The sequence below is a fragment of the Heterodontus francisci genome, chromosome 19, assembly GCF_036365525.1.
Source record: "Heterodontus francisci isolate sHetFra1 chromosome 19, sHetFra1.hap1, whole genome shotgun sequence".
Classification (NCBI taxonomy): domain Eukaryota; kingdom Metazoa; phylum Chordata; class Chondrichthyes; order Heterodontiformes; family Heterodontidae; genus Heterodontus; species Heterodontus francisci.
In genome coordinates, this window is record NC_090389.1 from 7,159,140 (window position 1) to 7,184,555 (window position 25,416).

Genomic DNA, 25,416 nt, shown 5'->3' on the forward strand with positions numbered 1-25,416 from the left:
AGGTACCATACAACTGAGGCATATAGTGCAGCATAGAAGCCTGCAAAGCTCCCCGTTGATCTGTGGGTTCTGAGGACATTTTGCCCAGTAATTTCCTAATTGATGCGACTGTTCCATTCTATATTTCTTTCTGCATGCTTTTCAGGTCCAAACAGCAATGAGATGGAAATGAACAACATTTCTGCTCCCATGGTGCGTGTGTGTGTGTGCATGCATGGCCTAGGGGGAAGGAAAAGAGCCCATCAGCCAGCAGGGTATCTGGTGTTCCAGTAGAGTGGCATGACAGCAATTTTATTTGTGGAGGCCAGCAAGATGCTGAGAAGTGAGTCCAAATCAGCATTAGCACAGGTGGACTCATTTATTATTCTTTTGAGAGTTTGATTGAACTGGGACAGTAAATGGTAGGTGATTTGTATAGGACGCTGACGATTCAGTTGCAAATCGATTGGCACTTGTTACCAGCCTCTGTGCAGGTGCAGTCAAGTTAACGGAACCTCCTGGCCAAAACAAAGCAACTGCTCAAGGCTTATGCATTTGTGACTAGGTTCATCCCCGAGCTGATACACATGGAAATATGCTGGTACAATGCATGTCCCTGAGGAGACCTTGATTATCTTTGCAAAAAGAGAACAGACCCTAGGTGTAGCTGTATGTCACAGTATCTAGGTAGAGGGGTCTATTCATAGTTGTTAACGTGTGAATTATGAAAAACGGCGATCTAATGGCAACCATGATGTCACTCAGGCTGGTCATGATTGTGCTGTGAGGTTAAAGTGGAAAAATCCTGAATTGTGAATCCCTGTCCACAGGAGAGGGCAAGTCTTTGGTCACTCAACAATATTAGAAGTGTGTCAATAGTAACTCACCTGATTTTACTCCCTCCCCATTCTAGGATGCCATAGCTGAGTGCCATTACTCAGTCTATGGGATGGTGTAGACACAGCAAGGGTGCTTACACTGCCTGGTGCAGCATGTTGGAACTCCACACTTTACCCTGACACATTCTTTTGGCTGCTGCGTGTCACTGTATTCAAAAAGGATGTGTTCTGCTACATACCGTGACTACAGAAAATCTCCCCATGTGACTCAACAGCTCATAATACTGCACTCCAGATTGACAGCTTTCCCCTCTTCTGAGACAAAGAAAATCTTAAATTACTTTCAACACAAGCACTATTTTTAATGCTCTGCTTCACTTTCAAACAATAGCTGATAAAGCTCCTTACCTCACTGTCATGGAATGGCTTGGATCGAACTGTCAGGCTACCGAGCTCGAAGGACTCCTGGAACCTGGCAGGAATGCGCAGACCCTGAAGTTTGTCGTAGGCATGCCGGGCCAGTTTGTACGCACCCAGAGCCTTACTTTGTTTGGCTAGAGCATATAGCGTATTACTGCTAATAGGTAAGGAATAAAAGGTATAGTGATTTCTCTTCAGAAATTCTATGGAACTGAAATTAATCATACTGTACAATATCAGTCATTGAAGAGTTAACACATCTGTATGAAAGCACACTGTGATACCGAAATTCTTTGCCTACTATTTCAACAGGATATTCACGATGGCATTCATAATAACATATTCATTATTAATATCACAGTGTGATTTCAACCCATACAATGAGGCTCCTGATGGGTAAAGGTACCACCTGGAACAGCATTAAACCATACAGAAAGTCCTACGTTCGATGCTTAGTCTATGCTGAGTTAGCTGAATTCATCTGGGTTGCTCCAATTAGCCTCAGCACCCAGCAAAGAAAGGCAAAACAGCTAGGCATCCTGCTACCGATCACTATGTGATAACAGATGCTGCAAAGTAGCACGTGCATGAATGTTGAGTGGAGACAAAATTGGGCTCAACTGTCAACCTCCGCAGTTGATATTCTACTGATACTTGTTATCTAGCCTCACGCAGGAGTGGGCAGGTAACTGGATGCTACCATTACCCATGGAAATGCAGCCTAGAAAAAGTGAGTGTCTGAAGGATTGAGGAGGAAGGGAGAAAATTGGCAAAATTAACCTCTGGGAGTAAGTTTATGCTATGTTTAGAATTAAAACAAGCACAATGGAATCAGGATAGAAGCGATGTCAGGGCATAAACCAGGGAAATGGTCTTTCCCATAACAATAATAATAAAAGCAAAATACTGCAGATACTGGAAATCTGAAATAAAAACAAACAATGCTGGAAATACGCATCAGGTCTGGCAGCAACTGTGGAGAGAGAAACAGAGTTAACGTTTCAGGTCAGTGACCTTTCATCAGAACTGGCAAAGCTTAGAAATGTAATAGGTTTTAAGCAAATAAAGCGGGGGTGGGGCAAAAGATAACACAATGATTTTTCCCTATTTGCTTTATCAAGCCTGCATCATTTTAAAAACCACAATTAAATCTCCTCTCAGCTTTCTCTGGTGAAAATAGTCTTATTGTCTCAAGTGTCTCCTCATAAATTTAGCTTTCCATCTCTGCTATCGTTTTGGTGAATCTACACTATGGCTTTAATGTACGTTCTATGATGGGGTGCACAATATTCTAACTGTGCCATACCTATCAACTTGTACATAATATTATTCCATCTTTACTGATGTTCTCTATTTATTAAACCAAAATGCTTTTGGCCTTTTTTAAGGCTTTATCTCCCTGTGCTCACACTCTTAGGTGTCTGTTCCTCACACTCCTTGGCATCTTTCTATTGAGTTTATACTGTCATTCCTTCACCTCACACTTCTTTGTATTGACATGTATCTACCACCTGTCTGCCAATTCCACCAACAGTCCATGTACTCCTGAAGTCTTTTCGAGTGCTTCTCACTGTTTGCAAATCCCTTAATTTTTCACCACCAGTTTAATCTTCACAGAAAAAGAAAATCTTCAGATGGTAGTTACAGAAAATATTTAATACCTTTAACTGTGCCCAGCTTTAAAAACAGATAATTGTGCAGCCCCGAGTTTGAATCTAGACATGAATGGGAAGTAGTGCAATGTGTTGGAATTCTAAAGTTGGATCTGGTAGATTTAGCTGGAGTTGCAGATTACAGAGCAGTCCTAACTAATATTACAGCAGAGTTGGAGGAAGCCAGGACATCTGTGGCAGCTCTGTAATATAATCAAGCTGGGGTTGGTGGCTCCAGCAGCATGAAGACCTCTCAAGAGATGTTTTTTTCCCCAAATCCACCAGTGGCATGGTGCCACTGGCAGTTTCTGACACCATTTATGTTGCTTGCTGTTTCTCTGGGCTCCCCATACAGGGTAGCAACACAATTTTTGTTGGATGGCAGGGAAGGAAACAGGTCATGTAGGGAGGATTCAATGATACCGTGTACTCCAGAACCTGCCCTGCATTTCAAGCAAGTTCAGTAGCGTGGTGGTTATGTGATTGGGCTTGTAATCCAGAGGCCTAGACTAATAATCTGGAAACATGAGTTTAAATCCCACCATGGCAGTTGGGGAATTTAAATTCAGTTAATTGAATAAATCTGGAATGAAAAGCTGGCATTAGTAATGGTGACCATCTAACTACTAGATTGTTCTAAACAGCCATCTAGTTGACTAATATCCTTTAGGGAAGGAAATCTTGCCTGTATGTGACTCCAGACTCACAGCAACATGGTTGACTTCTAACTGCCCTATGACATAGCCTAGCAAACCACTTATTTATATCAAAAAAACTCGAACATCTATAATGTTCAGTGGCAGTTCAAGAAGACGGCTCACCACTATCTTCGCAAGGGCAAGCAAGGATGGACAATAAATGCTGGCCTTGACAATGATGCCCGCATCCCATGAATGAATAAAACAAAACACCTTGCCAGAACACGCTGCATAACTGTGTCATGTAGAAGTGGTTCTGCAATATATAATTCAATAATTAATTGAACAATGCAAGACATGCTAAGGTAGACTGCATACATACATTGATAGGGATTTGTCTACAGCAGGACTGTCCAACATTTTCGGGTGGAGGGCCACAATATGATTTTTGCTCAGCCCAGGGGGGCCGGTGAGAAAATTTTGAAAGATAAAGGCATAAAAAATTTACCTTACTAGTAAAAAAAACAAATGTGCGTTTTGTGAAGAAGCTTTAAATGAGAAGTATAATTTATTGACTTACTTTCTTGTCACTATATTAAAAACTGATTTAGTGACATACCTGATATTATATTTGCTTGCATAAGTAGTCAATCTCTGCCCGGACACTTGATGTAGCGATGCAGAGTATTCTGGATAGATGTCCATCTTTCAGTATAGACCTTGATCTCTCTCCCCCTCTCCCCACGCTGTGTGTGTGTCTTGTTCTCTCTTCCCCCCGCCACCCCACCCTCCCCTCTAAGACTAGGGGACAGAGGTTGGAAGTTTTGTGCAAAAGATGCAGGGGGAAAATGAGAAAGCACTGTTTTATGCAGCAGATGGTAATAACCTGGAACTCACTGCCCACAAGGGTGGTGGAAGTGGAGACGATTAATGACTTCAAGAGGAAGTTGGATGGCCACCTGAGAGAAATAGACTTGCAGGGCTACAGGGATCAAGCCAGGGAGTGGGACTGACTGCAGAGCTTTGTGGAGAGCCAGCATGGACTTGATGGGCTGAATGACCTCCTTCTGTGCTGTAATAAATGGCTCTTTGACTCTCTCTCCCCCTCTCTGTCTGTCTGTCTGTGTCTCTGTCTCCCTCTCCACCCCCCTCCTCTCTCTGGCCCTCTCCACCCCCCTCTCTTTCTCCACCCCCTTTGTCTCCAGTGTTCCCTGCTGCCTGCTCAGTGTTCCTTGCTCCGTGTTCCCCACTCCCCGCTCAGTGTTCCCTGTTCAGTGTTCCCCACTCCCCACTTAGTGTTCTCTGCTCTCTCTGTCCTTCCTGTCTCTCTGCCCCTCCCCTCTCTGTTCCCCCCCTTTTCTGTGTCTCTCTTCCCATCTCTCCCCTTTTTTCTCTCTCTCTGCCCCTCCTCTCTAATTCTGCCTCTCCCCTCTCTGCCCCCCTTTCTCCCTCTCTTACACAGTTGCAGAGAGTGGAACGCTCAGCAGATGGTTGGTCAGTTCGGTTTCAAAATTTTATTAAAAATGTCAGAACCCACCGGAAAACCCCGAGTCTGTTGTAAAACGGCTGTTCCCGATGACAGCGACTGTCAGTTTTGAAACTGACAGCGCGATGTTTTTAAAAAGACCTTTCTCATCTCCAGTCACCGGGAGGATAAGGAATAGTTGCGGAACAGTTTGTACCCGCGGGCCAGATAGAAACGTTTGGCGGGCCGGATCCTGGCCCGTGGGCAGGATATTGGACAATCCTGGTCTACAGGAACCAGTTGAGCTGCACCCATCTTGTTGGCTCCTTTTATGGGTGGAATGATAATCTGACTGCCTGTTGCAATGAGATGACCAGTCCAGCAATTATGCTCCATATCAGTTGATTGTTAGAACCCCATTACCATGTACTGGCCAAACATCATTGGGATCAGCTTAAAAGAAATAATTTGCCTTCAGGCAATACTCCAGGGAAGACAGAGAAATGCCAGTTTTTCAGACTAAAAATGAAGTTTGAACTTACTCTATTTTGATATTTAAATATTTTATTCATCAGTGCAAGCCTTGTTCATGGGCTCATTATATGCATTATAGTGCTCAGACTGACATGGGTTGAAATGGGAGTGCTGGACATGGAGTTTCTGCTCTCCCAGTTTCAACGCTGAACCAGATACTGAACCCAAGCAATATTTTGTCTCTGATAGGCTCCCTCTTGGAACACAGCTCTCTCTACTCTAGCCATCCCAGTGTACTGCACGATGACACTGCCATCCAGAGGCCATATTTGAGCTCAAAAGCAGTTCTTCTCTCCTCTGCTGAATCTACTGATTGGCTGGCATACAGTTCCATTGCTGCCAGCAGTTCTTGATACCTCATCCAGATTTTGTTTTAAATTCATTTATGGGATGTGGACATCACTGGCTCGGACAGCATTTATTGCCCATCCCTAATTGCCCTTGAGAAGGTGGTGGTGAGCTGCCTTCTTGAACCGCTGCAGTCCATGTGAGGTAGGTACATCAACAGTGCTGTTAGGAAGGGAGTTCCAGGATTTTGACCCAGTGACAGTGAAGGAACGGCGATATAGTTCCAAGTCAGGATGGTGTGTGACTTGGATGGGAACTTGCAGGTGGTGATGTTCCCATGCATCTGCTGCTTTTGTCCTTCGAGTTGGTAGAGGTCACAGGTTTGGAAGGTGCTGTCTAAGGAGCCTTGGTGCGTTGCTGCAGTGCATCTTGTAGATGGTACACACTGCTGCCACTGTGCGTTGGTGGTGGAGGGAGTGAATGTTTGTAGATGATGTGCCAATCAAGCGGGCTGCTTTGTCCTTAATGGTGTCAAGCTTCTTGAGTGTTGTTGGAGCTGCACCCATCCAGGCAAGTGGAGAGTATTCCATCACACTCCTGACTTGTGCTTTGTAGATGATGGACAGGCTTTGGGGAGTCAGGAGGTGAGTTACTCACCGCAGGATTCCTAGCGTCTAACCTGCTCTTGTAGCCACGGTATTTATATGGCTACTCCAGTTCAGTTTCTGGTCAATGGTAGCCCCTAGGATGTTGATAGTGGAGGATTCAGCAATGGTAATGCCATTGAATGTCAAGGGGAGATGGTCTCTCTTGTTGGAGATGGTCATTGCCTGGCACTTGTGTGGCGCAAATGTAACTTGCCACTTATCAGCCCAAACCTGGATATTATCCAGGTCTTGCTGCATTTCTACATGGACTGCTTCAGTATCTGAGGAGTCGCGAATGATGCTGAACATTGTGCAATCAGCGAACATCCCCACTTCTGACCTTATGATTGAAGGAAGGTCATTGATGAAGCAGCTGAAGATGGTTGGGCCTAGGACACTACCCTGAGGAACTCCTGCAGTGATGTCCTGGAGCTCAGATGATTGACCTCCAACAACCACAGCCATCTTCCTTTGCGGTAGGTATGACTACCTAGCAGAGAGTTTTCCCCCTGATTCCCATTGCTAGGGCTCCTTGATGCCATACTCGGTCAAATGCTGCCTTGATGTCAAGGGCAGTCACTCTCACCTCACCTCTTGAGTTCAGCTCTTTTGTCCATGTTTGAACCAAGGCTGTAATGAGGTCAGGTGCTGAGTGGCCCTGTCGGAACCCAAATTGGGTATCACTGAGCAGGTCATTGCTAAGCAAGTGCTGCTTGATGGCACTGTTGATGACACCTTCCATCACTTTGCTGATGATTGAGAGTAGACTGATGGGGCAGTAATTGGCTGGGTTGGACTTGTCCTGCTTTTTGTGTACAGGACATACCTGGGCAATTTTCCACATTGCCGGGTAGATGCCAGTGTTGTAGCTATACTGGAACAGCTTGGCTAGGGTTGTGGCAAGTTCTGGAGCACAGGTCTTCAGTACAATTGCCGGAATATTGTCAGGACCCATAGCCTTTGCAGTATCCAGTGCCTTCAGTCGTTTCTTGATATCACGTGGAGTGAATCGAATTGGCTGAAGATTGGCATCTGTGATGCTGGGGACCTCAGGAGGAGGCTGAGATGGATCATCAACTCGGCACTTCTGGCTGAAGATTATTGCAAATGCTGCTGCCTTATCTTTCGCACTGATGTGCTGGGCTCCCCCATCATTGAGAATGGGGATATTTGTGGAGCCACCTCCTCCAGTTAGTTGTTTAATTGTCCACCACCATTCACAGCTGGATGTGGCAGGACTGCAGAGCTTCGATCTGATCTGTTGGTTATGGGATTGCTTAGCTCTGTCTATTGCAGGCTGCTTATGCAGTTTGGCATGCAAGTAATCCTGGGTTGTAGCTTCACCAGGTTGACACCTCATTTTGAGGTATGCCTGGTGCTTCTCCTGGCATGCCCTCTTGCACTCTTCATTGAACCAGGGTTGGTCTCCTGGCTTGATGGTAATGGTAGAGTGGGGGATATGCCCAGTTTTGCATTACTAGATCTGTTCGAAATGTATCCCATTTAGCACGGTGAAAGTGTCACACAACACGATGGACGTTATCCTCAATGTGAAGGCGGGACTTCGTCTCCACAAGGACTGTGCGGTGGTCACTCCTACAAATACGGTCATGGACAGAAGCATCTGTGGCAGGCAGATTGGTGAGGACAATGTCAAGTATGCTTTTCCCTCGTGTTGGTTCCCCCACCACCAGCTGCAGACCCAGTCTAGCAGCTCTGTCCTTTCGTACTCAGCCAGCTCGGTCAGTAGTGGTGCTACCGAGCCACTCTTGGTGATGAACATTGAAGTCCCCCACCCAGAGTACATTTTGTGCCCTTGCCACCCTCACTGCTTCTTCCAAGTGGTGTTCAGCACGGAGCAGTACTGACTCATTAGCTGAGGGTGGGCGGTAGGTGGTAATCAGTAGGAGGTTACCTTGCCCATGTTTGACCTGATGCCATGAGACTTCATGGAGTCTGGAGTCGATGTTGAGGACTCCCAGGGCACCTCCCTCCCTACTGTAGACTACTGTCCTGCCACCTCTGCTGGTTCTGTCCTGCCAGTGGGACAGGACATACCTAGGGATGGTGATGGTGGTGCCTGGGACATTGTCTGTAAGGTATGATTCTGTGAGTATGACAATGTCAGGCTGTTGCTTGACTAGTCTGTGGGACAGCTCTCTCAACTTTGGCACAAGCCCCCAGATGTTAGTAAGGAGGACTTTGTAGGGTCAACAGGGCTGGGTTCGTCGATGTTGTTTCCGGTGTCTCGGTCGATGCCAGGTAGTCCGTCCGGTTTTGTTCCTTTTTATTGACTTCGTAGCGGCTAGGTACAACTGAGTGGCTTGCTGGGCCATTTCAGAGGGCATGTATGAGCTAACAACATTGCTGTGGGTCTGGAGTTACACGTAGGCCAGACTAGGTAAGGACAGCAGATTTCCTTCCCTAAAGGACATTAGTGAACCAGATGGGTTTTTACAACAATCGACAATGGTTTCATGGCCACCACTGGACTAGCTTTTTAATTCCAGATTTATGAATTAAATTCAAATTCCACCTTCCACTGTGGTGCGATTTGAACCCATGTCTCCAGCTCAATATCCTGGGTCTCTGGGTTACTAGTCCAGTGATAATACCACTACGCCACTGCCTCCCCATTATTGTTATTCTTTATGTGTAACCCCAAATAGTAAGTACTGCATTTTTCAATCATAGGATCACAAAGGTGGCTGATAATGTTCCTGCCAGACATGAATGCAATCATGCAGCAACATTGCAATCAAGAGCAAGAAACTTTTCATTCCTTCCGCAGCCCTGGGACCCTGAGGCCACCCCTGCCAGGATGTGATCAGCAACCTCAGCAAAAACAAGGAATCAAAGGTGGGGCTTTCCCGACAAATCCTGCCAAACACTGTCTCAACACGAGGTTCTGAACGAGTTTTGTCTACAGCTGTTTTCCACTGTACAAAACCATACAGGTTGTTTATAGAGGGCTGAATTTTCCCAGCACTATAGTATGGCCTGGGAGATGGGAAGACTGGCAATATGGTGGGGGAAGGCATCAGAAGGGGGAGCCCAATCTCTTCCTGCTGCCATGGCAGACTGACAGCAAAGTGAGCACTTAAGGGTCACCTGCCCCTGAAGGCATTCTGCCCACATCGGGAGGGTCTGCCATGTAAACCCTGGCGGCCCCCCAGCAAGTTTCCAGGAGAGGCCTTCCTTGATGGGCACTCCATAGACCACAGAGGGGCCCCCCGGCAACAATGGCATGCAACCCACTGCCACTCTCCCACCCCTTCCCCAACCGCAATTGCTGGGGTCTGCCTGCCTGCCTGGCCCCAGATTCCCTAAAGAACATCACTGGTCTTCAAGGGTGCCTCAACATTTATGGCTACCCTGGCGGCAGCCTGTGAATTGGCCACCACAGGCAAAATGCTGCCCCAGGTTCCCACCGCCCACCGCAATGTGTTCAGCTCCCACTTTCAGCCCCAGCAGGATTTCTTCATTCTCCTCCAAAAATTTCAGGCCAGTGTTTTTACCCTTTGGAATGATTATAGAGAACTTGTTGAACACTAGAATACTGTTTCTTTTGTTCTTTCACGGGATGTGGGCATCACTGGCTAGGTCAGCATTTATTGCCCATCCCTAATTGTCCTTGAGAAGCTGGTGGTGAGCCGCCTCCTTGAACTGCTGCAGTCCACGTGGTGTAGATACACCCACAGTGCTGTTAGGAAGGGAGTTCCAGGATTTTGACAGTGAAGGAATGGCGAGGCGATATAGTTCCAAGTCAGGATGGTGTGTGGTTTGGAGGGGAACTTGCAGGTGGTGGTGTTGCCTTTCTAGGTGGTAGAGGTCATGACTTTGGAAGGTGCTGTCGAAGGAGCCTTGGTGAGTTGCTGCAGTGAATCTTGTAGATGGTACACGCTGCTGCCACTATGCATTGGTGGTGGAGGGAGTGAATGTTGGAGGTTGGATGGGGTACTAATCAAGCGGGCTGCTTCGTTTTGGATAATGGCAAACTTCTTGAGTGTTAGAGCTGCACTCACCCAGGCAAGTGTAGAGTATTCTATCACACTCCTGACTTGTGCCCTGTAGATGGTGGACAGGCTTTGGGGAGTTAGGAGGTGAGGTACCCGCCACAGAATTCTCAGCCGCTGACTAGCTCTTGCAGCCACAGTACTCATATGGCTGGTCCAGTTAAGTTTCTGGTAAATGGTAACTTCCAGGTTGTTGATGGTGGGAGATTCAGCGGTGATAATGCCATTGAATGTCAAGGGGAGACGGTTGAATTCACTCTTGTTTGAGATGGTCATTGCCTGGCATTTGTGAGGCATGAATGTGGGACCAATGTTCTAGTGAGTCGTATAACCAGGGCAGTAGAGAGGGCTTAAATGAAATAGTGGAGTGCGAGGGATCAAATGAGGGAAGATGTGATAATTTAAAGAGAGTGAAGGCAAGAGAGCAAGATAGCAATCAGGGTAATGATAATCAGAGTGTGGCAGAAAGGGACAGAGCATACAAACTTAAGAGTGCACAAGCAGATAAGGGCAGAGGTTGTGAATTAACAGGGGCAGGGAGGGTTCAGGTGAAGGGAGATTTAGAAATCCAAAAAGAAAGGTCGAGGCATCGGAACAGTATAGTGTTGTGGGTAAAGACAAACCAAATGGGATAGGAAGGGATAGATTGTTTAACAAAAATTGTACATCAGCGAATAAGGTAATTGCAGGGAATAGAAGTAAAAAAATGAATTAAAGGTTCTTTATCTGATTGCACAAAGAATCTGCAATTAGATGAACTAGTGGCACAAATAAAGGTAAATGGTTTAGATCTAATCGCCATTACAGAGACATGGTTACATGGTGATCAAGCTTTGGAAATAAATATTCCAGGGTACACAATATTTCGGAAAGACAGACAGAATGGCAAAGGAGAATGGGTAACCCTGATAGTAAAGGATGACATAAGGATGTTATCTGGCCTCACAAGATCATGAAATAGAATCAGTATGGGTGGAAATTAAGAATAGCAAGAGTCAAGAAACACTGGTAGGAGTAGTTTAAAGGCCCCTAACAGGAGTTATACCGTTGGGCAGAGCATTAAACAAGAAATTATTGGAGCTTGTAACAAAGGCAATGTAAAATTGTGGGGCACTTTAATCTTCACATGGGCGGCACAGTGGCGCAGTGGTTAGCACCGCAGCCTCACAGCTCCAGCGACCCGGGTTCAATTCTGGATGCTGCCTGTGTGGAGTTTGCAAGTTCTCCCTGTGTCTGCATGGGTTTTCTCCGGGTGCTCTGGTTTCCTCCCACAAACAAAAAGACTTGCAGGTTGGTAGGTAAATTGGCCATTATAAATTGCCCCTAGTATAGGTAGGTGGTAAGGAAATATAGGGACATGTGGGGATGTGGTAGGAATATGGGATTAGTGTAGGATTAGTATAAATGGGTGGTTGATGGTCGGCACAGACTCGGTGGGCTGAAGGGCCTGTTTCAGTGCTGTATCTCTAAACTAAACTTCATACAGACTGGAACAATGGAATTAACAAGAGTGGTCTAGAAGATGGGTCTGTAGAATGTTTTCGGGTCAGTTTCTTGGAGCAATACGTTGTGGAACCGACTCAGGATAAAGCTCTCTTTGATCCAGTATTGTGTAATGAAGCAGGGTTCATCAGTAATGTCATAGTCATTATAATACCATTGAATTCCATGTTAGGTTTGAAAGTGACATACTCCAATCACTAACAAGAATTCTAAACTTAATGCCAATTACGTGGGTATAAGGGGAGAACTGGCTAAGGTAAATTGAGTAATTGAACTAAAAGTTATCATCGTAATTGAACAGGGGGAAACCTTTAAAGAAACAATTCAAAACATTCAACAAAAATACTTTCCAGTGAAAAACAAAAACTCAGCAAGAAAGATCCATCTGTGGCTCACTCTGGAAGTTAAGGAGAGTATTAGATTAAAAGAAGAGGCTTACAATGCTGAATAAATAGTAGCAAGTCTGAGGGTTGGGAGAGTTTTAGAAACCAGCAAAGGGCCACCACAAAACATTGATTAAAAAAGAAAAAAATACAATGAGACTGAACTAGCCAGTCATATAAAAAACAGATTGTATGAGCTTTTATAGGTATATAAAAAGGAAGAGAGTAGCTAAAGTAAACGTTGCTCCCTTAGAAGCAGAGACAGGAGAAATTATCATGGGGAATGAGGAAATGGCAGAGGCATTAAACAAATACTTTGTGTCTGTCTTCACAGTAGAAGACACAAGTTTCATATCAAGATGAAATAGACGGTAACCTAGGGGGCTAAAAGAGTGAGGAAATTAATATCAACAGAGAAAAAGTATTGGAGAAACTTAAGGGACTAAAATTTGTCAAATCCCCAGGATCTGATGGCCTACATCCTAGGAATCTAAAAGAGATTGCTTAATCTAAAAGGGCGGCGCAGTGGTTAGCACCGCAGCCTCACAGCTCCAGGGACCCGGGTTCAATTCTGGGTACTGCCTGTGTGGAGTTTGCAAGTTCTCCCTGTGACCGCGTGGGTTTTCGCTGGGTGCTCCGGTTTCCTCCCACTGCCAAAAGACTTGCAGGTGATAGGTAAATTGGCCATTGTAAATTGCCCCTAATGTAGGTAGGTGGTAGGGAATATGGGATTACTGTAGGGTTAGTATAAATGGGTGGTTCTTAGTCGGCACAGACTCGGTGGGCCGAAGGGCCTGTTTCAGTGCTGTATCTCTAAATAAATAAATAAGATAGCTGCAGAGATAGTGGTTGCACTAGCTATGATTTTCCAAAGTTCCTTAGATTTGGGAACAGTCCCTTCAGATTGGAAGTTTGCAAATGTTACCCACTTTTCAAGAAAGGAGGGAGGGAGAAAGAAAACAGTGAACTATAGGCCAGTTAGCCCAACATCAGTCATTGTGAAAATGCTGGAATCTATTATTAAGGAAGTCTTAACAGTGCACTTAGAAAAGCAGAGTATCATTAGAACAAGTCAACATGGTTTTACGAAAGGGAAGTCCTGTTTGACAAATTTATTAGAGTTTTTTCCAGGATGTAACAAGGAGGTAGATAAAGGGGAACCAGTAGATGTAGTATACCTGGATTTTCAAAACGCATTTGATAAGGTGCCATTCAAAATGTTAATAGGCAAGATAAGGGCTCTTGGAGTTGGGGGTAATATATTAGCATGGATAGAGGATTGGTTAGCAAAGAGTGGGCATAAACGGGGCATTTTCAAGTTGTCAGTCAGCAAATAGTGGTGTGTCGCAAGAATCAGTGCTGGAGCCTCAGCTATTTACAATCTATATTAATGACTTAGATGAAGAGACAGAGAGTAATGTATCTAAGTTTGCTGATGATACAAAGGTAGGTGGAAAGGTAAGCTGTGGGGAGGACACAGAGAGACGGTAAAGAGATACAGACAGGTTAAGTGAGTGGACAACAAGATGGCACATGGAGTATAATGTAGGGAAGTGGGAAGTTACTCACCTTGGTCGTAAGGATAGAAAAGCAGAATATTTTTTAAAAAGTGTGTGTTGATGTTCAAAGAGACTTGGGTGTGCTTGTACAAGGAATGCAGAAAGTTAACATGTGGGTACAGCAAGCAATGAGGAAGGCAAATGGCATGGTGGCCTTTATTGCAAGGAGCACAGGAATAAAGAAGTCTTGGTGAAATTGTACAGGATTTTGGTGAGACCACATCTGTGTGCAGTTTTGATCTCCACATTTTAGAAAGGATATACTTGCATGGGAGGCGATATTGAATTGGCAGAGCTGGCCATATGGTCTACTTCTGCTCCTATTTCTTGTGTTCTTGTAAATGTAAGTTGCCACTTATCAGCCCAAGCCTGAATGTTGTCCAAATATTACTGCATCTGGACACGGACTGCCTCAGTATCTGAGGAGTTGTGAATGGTGCTGAACATTGTGCAATCATCAGCGAGCATCCCCATCTCCGACCTTATGATGGAGGGAAGGTCACTGATGAAGCAGCTGAAGATAGTTTGGCCTAGGACACTACCCTGAGGAACTCCCGCAGTGATGTCCTGGGACTGAGACTACACCTATCTTTCTTTGTGCTCGGTATGACTCCAACCAGTGCAGAGTTTTCCCCAATTCCCATTGACTCCAGTTTGCTAGAGCTCCTTGATGCCACACTCGGTCAAATGCTGCCTTGATGTCAAGGGCAGTCACTCACCTCACCTCTGGAGTTCAGCTCTTTTGTTCATGTTTGGACCAAGGCTGTAATGAGGTCAGGAGCTGGGTGGTCCTGACGGAACCCAAACTGAGCATCAGTGAGCAGATTATTGCTGAGTGGGTGGCGCTTGATAACACTGTTGACGACCCCTTCCATCACTTTACTGATGATCGAGAGTAGACAGATGGGGCGGTAATTGGTCGGCTTTGTTCTGTCCTGCTTTTTGTGTATAGGACATACCTGGGCAATTTTCCACATTGTCGGGTAAATGCCAGTGTTGTACTGGAACAGCTTGGCCAAGTGCGCAACCAGTCCTGAAGCACAAGCCTTCAGTACTATTGCCGGATTGTTGTCAGGACCCATCGCCTTTGCAGTATCCAGTGCCTTCAGCCGTTTCTTGATATCACGTAGACTGAATTGAATTGGCTGAAGGTTGGCACCTGTGATGCTGTAGACCTCAGGAGGAGGCCGAGATGAATCATCTACTCGGTACTTCCTGCTGAAGATGGGGCTCAACAACTGTTCAAACATCTTAAATCTCAAGTACATTACAAAGAATTCCTCCAGATGACACCTCAGAACTACAATAGCTACCTATACTGTGTTATTATTCAAAGGTTGCTGCATTTTACAGAAGTCTTCAGATTGTATTCCATCCCAGCTATGAGGGCGCTCAACCACCCAACTCCCAGCTGTCTGCTCATGTTGGTTGTGTGTGGCTGGTAAAACCTGTGGAACAGTAACCCTGCTCATGACCTGCCTTCCTTCCTTCCCAAGCAAATACCTATCTGGTTTTAGCAGCTTCCACCAACAATGGGAGTGAGGTCAGAAAGCAGCTATTTGAGGGAACTGGAGACTGTAAGCCCACGTCCTACACACTATGTGGCATGGTGCATTGCAGCATGAAATGCTGCACTTTCTGTGCACTTCTATTGCTGAACATTTTGAAGCAAATTTAAAAAAAAACATAAGCAGTGCTCACAGGAAAAGTCTCAGCTGCAACTACTTAATCCTCTAACAAAAGGTGCCTCGGATGAGTTTCTTCTTTTAATTAATCTGCATGATTAAAATTAATGCCCAAATTTTGAATTGGTAGCAACTATTGCATGTCAGGAGGTTTCTAAACTATGTGACACTGCTGTACTGTTCCCTTCAAAATTTCATTATTGTGCCAGGTCAGTATTTTCAGTGCGCTGTCCTTTAAATATTTTTGCATGCCCATGCACACGCATTAATTATCATGGAACAAAACCTGGGTGGCACCTTCCACCTACTGCATGACCGCGCAACTTAGCAGGAATGGTACACAGTAGCACCCACGTTACAAACAAATCACAGGGTTAGTCTTTCTCTCATGTATCACTCCTGTATAGATGCCAGCTATATCAAAACCATGTTGAGTAAGGTCACACTAGAACAACCAATGCATCCAGCACTGGCTAGCACTATATGAATTTTTTCCAGATCTGATGAAAGGTCATTGACCTGAAATATTAACTCTGTTTCTCTCTCCACAGATACTGACTTACCTACTAAGTATTTCCAGCATTTTTTGTTTTTATATCTGTACCATATGAAATAGCTCAGGTGACAAAAGGATACACTTTGGAGATGCCCAAAGGAGTTTCTTTAGTAAGATTGTGAAGTAAAAATCGGGAGATGTTGAAGAGCGCTTCAGGTAAATGGGAACTGAAAGGTTCATCCTGCAACAAAGATAAAATGATGTTAACATTGAGTTTCTGTTTTGACTCACCATATCTGCTGTCTCTTTTTCTTTACAATGGGCCACTCAGAGGTGAGGGAGAAAATCAGAATAAATGTAAATTGTAGCAAAGTGAGATTTAAAGTACTACATCAAGGATATACATTTAATATGTTGTCTAATTCATCCCAGTTAACTCTAGATGAAAATTATTTTTAAGCAGGTTAGTGCTCATGCTTCATTCCTCCCAGAAGGAGAATAACACAATGGTGCTGAACACAGAAAATCATGATGCTTTAAGGAAGTGACTAGATCTCCCACAGCTAACTACACTACACTTACTCAGACCCTGCTTCCTGTAAGGACTCTATTCCATCCTCCCGGTTTCTCAGTCTCTGTTGCATCTGTTCTGATGAGCCCAGGCTAATGCTCTGGAGACATGGGTTCGAATCCCACCACGGCAGATGGTGAAATTTAAATTCAATTACTAAATCTGGAGTTAAAAAGCTAGTCTAATGATGACCATGAAATCATTGTCAGTTATTATAAAAATCCATCTGGTTCACTAATGTTCTTTAGGGAAGGAAATCTGCCATCCTTACCTGGTCTGGCATACAAGTGACTCCAGGCCCACAGCAATGTGATTGATTCTTAAAATTCCCTCTGAAATGGTCTAGCCAGCCATTCAGGTCAAGGTCAATTAGGGATGGCCAATAAATGCTGGCCTAGCCAGCGACGCCCACATCCCACAAATGAATAAATAAAAAATGACGCAATCTTCGATACCAGCACTTCTCATATCTGACTTCCTTTTTCCTCAACTGAGGATTCAACCCCAACTATGGTTGACTGGCACCTCGACCGGGTCTGTCCCATTTCCCGCACTTCTGCTCTCACCTCTTACCCTCCCTCCCAGAAGCACAATAATATTCCACATGTACCCACCTTCCACCCCACCAGCTTCCATATTCAACAGATCACCCTGCGCCATTTCCACCACCAGCATTATGCCACCACCAAACACATCTTCCCCTCCCCTTTCAGCATTCCAAATGGACTGTTCCCTCTGCGACACCTTGGTCCAGTCCTCAATCACCCCCAAAAACCCCTCCCCTTCCTATGGCACCTTTCCATGCAAGCGCACCTGCCCTTTTACCTCCCCTCTTCTCACCATCCAAGGCCCCAAACACTCTTTCCAGGTGAAACAGTAATTTATGTATACTTCTTTCAATTCAGTATACTGTATTCGCTGCTCACAATGCAATCTGCTACTGGTTGCCTGTCATTTTAATTCTCCACCTTGCTCCCACACTAACTTCTCTGTCCTTGGCCTCCTGCAGTGTTCCTCATCAGGAGCTAAAGGGAGGAATAATCTTATAACAGTCTTTATCATGAGGGACAAAGTATTTGACAAACTAATCGGACTAAAGGCAGACAAGTCGCCAGGACCTGATGGCCTACATTCAAGGGTTTTAAAGGAAGTGGCTGCAGAGATAGTGGAGGCATTGGTCGAAATATTCCAGAACTCACTGGATTCTGGGAGGGTCCCAGCAGTTTGGAAAACCGCTAATGTGATGCCCCTGTTCAAGAAGAGAGGGAGACAAAAAGCAGGAAACTATAGGCCAGTCAGCCTAACATCAGTTGTTGGGTTAATACTAGAGTCCATTATTAAGGAAGAAATAGCAGGACATTTAGAAAAACTTAACGCAATCAAACAGAGTCAACATGGTTTTGTGAAAGGGAAATCATGTTTGACAAATTTGCTAGAGCTCTTTGAGGATATAACAAGCAGAGTTGATTAAGGGGAACCAGCAGATGTAGTGTATTTGGATTTCCAGAAGGCATTCGATAAGGTGCCATTTAAAAGATTATTGCACAAGATAGAAGCTATTAGGTAGAAGGTATTAGGGGTAATGTATTAGCATGGATTGAGGATTGGTTAACACACAGAAGACAGAAAATCGGGATTAATGGATCTTTTTCAGGTTGGAAAGACGTAACTAGTGGGGTGCCACAAGGATCAGTCCTAGGGCCTCAATTATTTACTATCTATATTAATGATATGGAGTAGGGGGCAGAGTGTAATATATCCAAATTTGCTGACGATACAAAAATAGGTGGGAGTGCATGTTGTGATGACGACATAAGGAATCTGCAAAGGGATACAGATAGGTTGAGTGAGTGGGCAAAGACTTGACAGATAGAGTTTAATGTAAGAAAGTGTGAGGTCATGTACTTTGGTAGGAAGAATCAAAAGGCAGACTATTATTTAAATAGAGAGAGACTTCACAAAAGTGCAGCACAGAAGGATCTGGGTGTTCTTCTGCATGAAACACAAAAATTTAGCATGCAGGTGCAGCAAGTAATTAAGAAGGCAGATTGAATTTTAGCCTTTATTGCTAGGAGGTTGGAGTTTAAAAATAGCGCAGTCTTGATATCACTGTACAGGGAGTTGGTGAGGCCGCACCTGGAGTACTGAGTACAGTTTTGGTCCCCGTATTTAAAAAAGGATATACTAGCATTGGAGGCAGTTCAAAAGGGATTCACTAGGCTGATCCCTGGGATGAAGGGGTTGTCTTATCAAGAACGGTTAAACAGGTTGGGCCTTTATTCATTAGAGTTTAGAAGAATGAGAGGTGATCTGATTGAAACGTACAAGATTCTGAGAGGGCTTGACAGGGTAGATGTTGAGAAGATGTTTCCACTAGTGGGGGAATCTCAAACTAGGGGACATAGTTACAGAATAAGGGGACACTCATTTAAAACTGAGATGCGAAGTAATTTCTTCACTCAGAGGGTAGTGAATGTCTAGAATTCTCTACCCCAGACCGTTGTGGAGGCTAGATCACTGAAAATATTTAAAGAGGAGGTAGATAGGTTTTTGAAACATCGGGGAGTTGAGGGCTATGAGGAGCTGGCACGAAAGAGGAGTTGAGGTCTGGGGCAGATCAGCCATGATCTTATTGAATGGCGGGGCAGGCTTTAGGGGCCAATAGCCTACTCCTACTTCTTATGTTCAATTCAGCACTTTACAGCCTTCTGAACTCAGCATTGACTTCAACATTTTTAGACCAAATCCCTGCCCCCATTTTGTTTCCTTTTTCTTTGCAAATTTCGGTTTTAGTCTCGCTTTTGCTCTTGGAAAGCATCAGCCTGCTACTCATGCTTCATCTAGACACATCTATTGTTTCTTTACTTATCCCATTACCACTCCCCTTGGCTCTGCACCACCAACTCTTCTGTCATTTAATCTCTCCTGTCCTCCACCCTATCACAGTACTTCCCTTTTGTTCTTTTTCTGCCCTCTCTCCTTTCACTTGCTTAAAACCTCTTCCAGTTCTAACTTTTCCCAGTTCTGATGAAAGGTTATCAACCTGAAATATAACTCTGTTTCCCGCTTCACAAATGTTGCCCGACCTGCCGAATATTTCCAGCCTTTTCTGTTTTTATTTCAGATTTCCCACTTCTGTAGTACTTTGCTTTTGACTAGCTTTAACCTTCTAAAGCAGGGCCATCCAAATTGCACCTATGGTCACATGCAGCTCCAAGCCGTGCCAATCCCACCCTTGAAAACCCAGACAGCCCAGTCCTATTTGTGCTTATTTCTTATTTGCTGGTACCTGCCGTTTGAATTTTGTGGGCCTAGATTTGGAAAGAGCTGTTTTTATCGCTATTACTTCACAGTGAATAAATATTAAATCAGAACATCACGATCTGCTGGTATCAGTAATTGAGATAATGCAAATGAGTGGGAACACAGACTTAAGCTTTATAGGGGTTGATATTCCAAGTATTCCAACAACCACATGTACTAGAAAATTGCAGCTTCACTGCCTGCATTTCCATCCACTGACTTCAGTGGATGTGAGATCACGAGTACTGATTTCACAATAGACACGGTTGGTGAATGAGGCTCTCCTTCACCCCACTGTCTTATAGCTCAGTGGAATCTGTTTATCCACTATCGTTTCCTCTGGAGCCCCTCAAGGATCTACTGTTGGGGCCCACCACTTCCTCATCTGGCTCAGAGCTGGCGGGCAGCCATAAAGACAGGGCTAAATTGTGGCGGGTCGAAGAGACTTAGTAGTTGGCAGGAAAAAAGACAGAGGCGCAAGGGGAGAGCCAACTGTGCAACAGCCCCGACAAACAAATTTCTCTGCAGCACCTGTGGAAGAGCCTGTCACTCCAGAATTGGCCTTTATAGCCACTCCAGGCGCTGCTTCACAAACCACTGACCACCTCCAGGCGTGTATCCATTGTCTCTTGAGATAAGGAGGCCCAAAAGAAACTTCCTCATCTACACATGACCCTCATACCACGTCATCCACAATACAGTTCAGCTCCCATATATAAAATTAAAGATAGTATCAAACTTAAAGAAAAAGTATATAATTGTGCAAAGCTGGGTGGCAGGCCAGAAGATTGGACATAATATTGGGGTGGCACAGTGGCGCAGTGGTTAGCACCGCAGCCTCACAGCTCCAGCGACCCGGGTTTGGTTCTGGGTACTGCCTGTGCGGAGTTTGCAAGTTCTCCCTGTGACCGTGTGGGTTTCCACTGGGTGCTCCGTTTTCTTCCCACAGCCAAAGACTTGCAGGTTGATAGGTAAATTGGCCATTGTAAATTGCCCCTAGTGTAGGTAGGTGGCAGGAGAATGGTGGGGATGTGGTAGGGAATATGGGATAGATTAAGCGAGTGGGCAAAGATCTGGCAAATGGAGCATAATGTGGGAAAATCAAAGTTGACCATTTAGGCAGCAACAATAATAAAGAAGCATATTATCTCAATGGTGAGAGATTGCAGAGCTCTGAGAAGCAGATCTTAGAGCATGAATGCAAAAGGTTAGTATGCAGGTTCAGCAAATAATTAGGAAAGCTAATAGATTGTTATCGTTAATTACGAGGGGAATCAAAAACAAAAGTAGGGGGGTCAGGATTTAGTTATATACAGGGCATTGGTGAACCCACATCTGGAGTACTGTATATAGTAGGGTCTCCTATAATGCTGGCATCTATCCGGCAATGTGGAAAATTGCCCAGGTATGTCCTGTACACAAAATGCAGGACAAATCCAATCCCGCCAATTACCACCCCATCAGACTACTCTCAATCATCAGTACAGTGATGGAAAGTGTCGTACACAGTGCTATCAAGCGGCACTCGCTTCGCAATAACCTGCTCTGTGACTTCATTACAGCCTTGGTTCAAACATGGACAAAAGAGTTGAACTCAAGAGGTGAGGTGAATGTGACTGCCCTTGACATCAAGGCAGCATTTGACCAGGTATGGCATCAAGGATCCCTAGCAAAACTGGAGTCAATGGGAATCGGGGGAAACCCTCCACTGGTTGGAGTCATACCTAGCGCAATAGAAGATGGTTGTGGTTGTTGGAGATCAATCATCTGAGCTCCAGGACATCACTGCAGGAGTTCCTCAGGGTAGTGTCCTAGGCCCAACCATCTTCAGCTGCTTCACCAATGAATTCCTTCAATTATAAGGTCAGAAGTGGGGATGTTCGCTAATTGCACAATGTTCAGCATCATTCGCGACTCCTCAGATACTGAAGCAGTCCGTGTAGAAATGCAGCAAGACCTGGATAATATCCAAACTTGGGCTGAGTTGTGGTAAGTAACATTCCCCCCACATAAGTGCCAGGCAATGACCATCTCCATCAAGAGAGAATCTAACCATCTCCCCCTGACATTCAATGGCATTACCATTGCTGAATCCCCCACTATCAACATCCTGGGGATTACCATTGATCAGAAACTGAACTGGAGTAGCCATATAAATACCATGGCTACAGGAGCAGGTCAGAGGCTAGGAATCCTGTGGCGAGTAACTCACCTCCTGACTCCCCAAAGCCTGTCCATCGTCTACGAGCCATAAGTCAGGAATGTGATGGAATACTCTCCACTTGCCTGGATGAGTGCAGCTCCAACACACTCAAGAAGCTCAACACCATTAAGGACAAAGCAGCCCGCTTGATTTGCACACCATCCACAAACATTCACTCCCTCCACCACCGACGCACAGTGACAGCGGTGTATACCGTCTACAAGATGCACTGCAGCAACGCACCAAGGCTCCTTAAGACAGCACCTTCCAAACCCATGATCTCTACCACCTCGAAGGACAAGGGTAGCATTTGCATGGGAACATCATCTCCTGCAAGTTCCCCTCCAAGCCACACAGCATCCTGACTTGGAACTATATCGCCATTCCTTCACTGTCTCTGGGTCCAAATCCTGGAACTCCCTTCCTAACGGCACTGTGGGTGTACCTACCCCACATGGACTGCAGCGGTTTAAGAAGACGTCTCACTACCACCTTCTCAAGGGCAATTAGGGACGGGCAATAAATGCTGGCATAGCTAGCAATGCCCACATCCCACGAATGAATAAAAAATAGGTTGTTCAACCAGAGACAGTTACAGGCACCCAAAACTCCAACTGGCAAGTTATCACTTGCTCTGCAGGTGTGTCTTTAGAGGAGCTAATCCCTAGGAGAACAACTGAGATATCTATGCGGTTAGGACATAGAAAATTTGTAACTGAATGCAATCAGCTAAAGTCTCTGTCTGGTAACTTTTAATTCCCACCGAATATCGAAACTTGCTCAACAGGCAAAAGCTAAAAGTTAATATAAAGAATTGACCTTTTCCTTAGATGCACCACCGCCTGTGTGTTGTTAGACTGCTTGATCAATATGCAGTTTCAATGAGTCACAATTCACTCCATCTAAATACTGCATGGAACAAAGCCATCATTTTCAGCTCCTGCTATAAACTGTATTTTCGCCACCAAGTACATCTCCCTTTCCAGCCACTGTGTCAAATTGAACAATGCTGTTTGCAACCTCAGTGTCCTGTTCAACCCTGAGCTAAGCTTCTGGCTTCATAGCTTCTTCAAAATAAAGACCACCTTCTTCCGCCTCTGTTACATCATCCACCCTCATCCCTACCTCAGACTACTGCTGAAACCCTCAACCTTTTGTCACCTTCAGGTTCAAAGAACAAAGAACAGTACAGCACAGGAACAGGCCATTCGGCCCTGCAAGGCTGCGCCGATCTTGATGCCTGTCTAAACTAAAACCTTCTGCACTTCCGGGGTCCATATCCCTCTATTCCCATCCTATTGATGTATTTGTCAAGATGCCTCTTAAACGTCGCTATCGTACCTGCTTCCACCACCTCCCCCGACAGCAAGTTCCAGGCACTCACATCCCTCTGTGTTAAAAACTTGCCTCACACATCCCCTCTAAACTTTGCCCCTCGCACCTTAAACCTATGTCCCCTGGTAACTGACTCTTCCACCCTGGGAAAAAGCAAAAAGTCATGGCCAATATTTATCCCTAAAACAGATTATCTAGTCATCATCTTGATTTCTGGGCCCTTGCTGTGTGTCAATTAGATGCCACATTTCCCTAAATTACAACCATGACTGTACTTCAAAATATTCTATTCGCTGTAAAGCACTTTGGGATGTCCTTAGGTCATGAAATGCGCTACATAAATGAATCTTTTCCCCTTCTTTTCTTGTTGGGCTTGAATTCGGAGCATTCATTTTGCTTCACATCTATCGTGCTCTCATTGGCCCTAGCTGAAATGCTTAGTCTCAGTTGAAATCTCATTATATTGCATTTTCCTCTGCAGCTAACCCAATTTCTTTGATACCTCTTTCACTCTGGTACTATTTATAAATAAAAATAATATTTTTGAACATTTTAAATCACCTTTGTGCCACAAGTGTAAATTAGATCTCAAGGCACTGCTACCAAATGTTATACATTTCAGCTCTAGATTATATATTCATTCATGTTTTGCACCACTAGTTAATCCAGTAAGCAGACATTGCTATGATCTAGAGAGTACCTTAACTTCCCAATCTCTAAAAGATAGCATGGTTTCTTGTGTATACTGGATTTGATAAGCTATGTTCTTCCTTCTATCTTCTTAGAAGATACACTGAAAGACATTCTGGTGAAACGAGGCCAATTGCAAAACAATAGTCTGATTTATTTTACATGAAAGAACCAAATACAGTCTAATAAAACACAACAATTTCCTATTGCTTGTCCTAAAATGACAAACCATACATCCGACTGCTATTTTGGGCTAAAACTTACTCACAGGTTAGCAATTCCAACTCAATAAATCTTAGAAAGCAGATTTGAGAGTCTTCTTTATGGAATGAAACCAGAGCAGTTTCTTACCGTGTATCTCTGGATTGAGTGGTACGCATGGTACAGTTCTGCCAGGTGCTGGAAATGGTGAAACTTTTTAAGCATCTCTAGTTGCTTCTCTGCATTTTCTGTTAAACAGACACAATTGTTTTAAAAACCATATTGCCGAATTAAATAAAAAAAGCAAACTAAATTTCATACAGATATTAACTCTTAAAATTTACATCAGAATTATCATGAAAAGACCAACAGATCAAGTAAGCTCATCCAATGTCCTTTGGGGAAAGAAATCTGCTGTCCTTACCTGGTCTAGCCTACATGTGACTGCAGGCCCACATCAATGTGGTTGACTCTTAACTGTCCTTTGAAATGGCCAAGCAAGCCATTCAGTTGTACCAAACTGCTGCCCAAAAGTTGAAAAGAAATTAAGACAGACGGAACACTCGGCATCAACCGAGGCACCGGAAACGACAACGGCAAACCCAGCCCTGTTGACCCTGCAAAGTCCTTCTTACTAACATCTGGGGGCTTGTGCAAAAATTGGGAGAGCTGTCCCACAGACTAGTCAAGCAACAGCCTGACATAGTCATACAGACAGAAACATACCGTACAGACAATGTCCCAGACACCACCATCACCATTCCAGGTTATATCCTGTCCCACCAGCAGGACAGACTCACCAGAGGTGGCAGTACAGTGGTATACAGGAGGGAATTGTCCTGGGAGTCCTCAGCATTGACTCTGGACATCATGAGGTCTCAAGGCATCAGATCAAACATGGGTAAGGAAACCTCCTGCTGATTACCACCTACCGCTCACCCGCCGCACCACGCCCGCCCCCCCCCCCCCCCACCCCCCCTCAGCTGGTGAATCACTACTCCTCCATGCA

At 44.7% G+C, this 25,416-nt stretch overlaps 1 protein-coding gene across 1 annotated transcript in view; it reads right to left on the bottom strand.

The window, feature by feature from the left end:
* Positions 1-25,416, bottom strand: part of ift122 (intraflagellar transport 122 homolog (Chlamydomonas)) — a 229,911-nt gene that overhangs the window by 56,238 nt on the left and 148,257 nt on the right. Inside the window, exons 22-24 of the mRNA XM_068051340.1 lie at positions 24,558-24,655; positions 16,245-16,345; positions 1,227-1,392 (exon numbers count right to left, since the gene is read on the bottom strand). Coding sequence (XP_067907441.1) covers positions 1,227-1,392; positions 16,245-16,345; positions 24,558-24,655 — 365 coding nt within the window. The remainder of the gene's footprint in view (positions 1-1,226; positions 1,393-16,244; positions 16,346-24,557; positions 24,656-25,416) is intronic.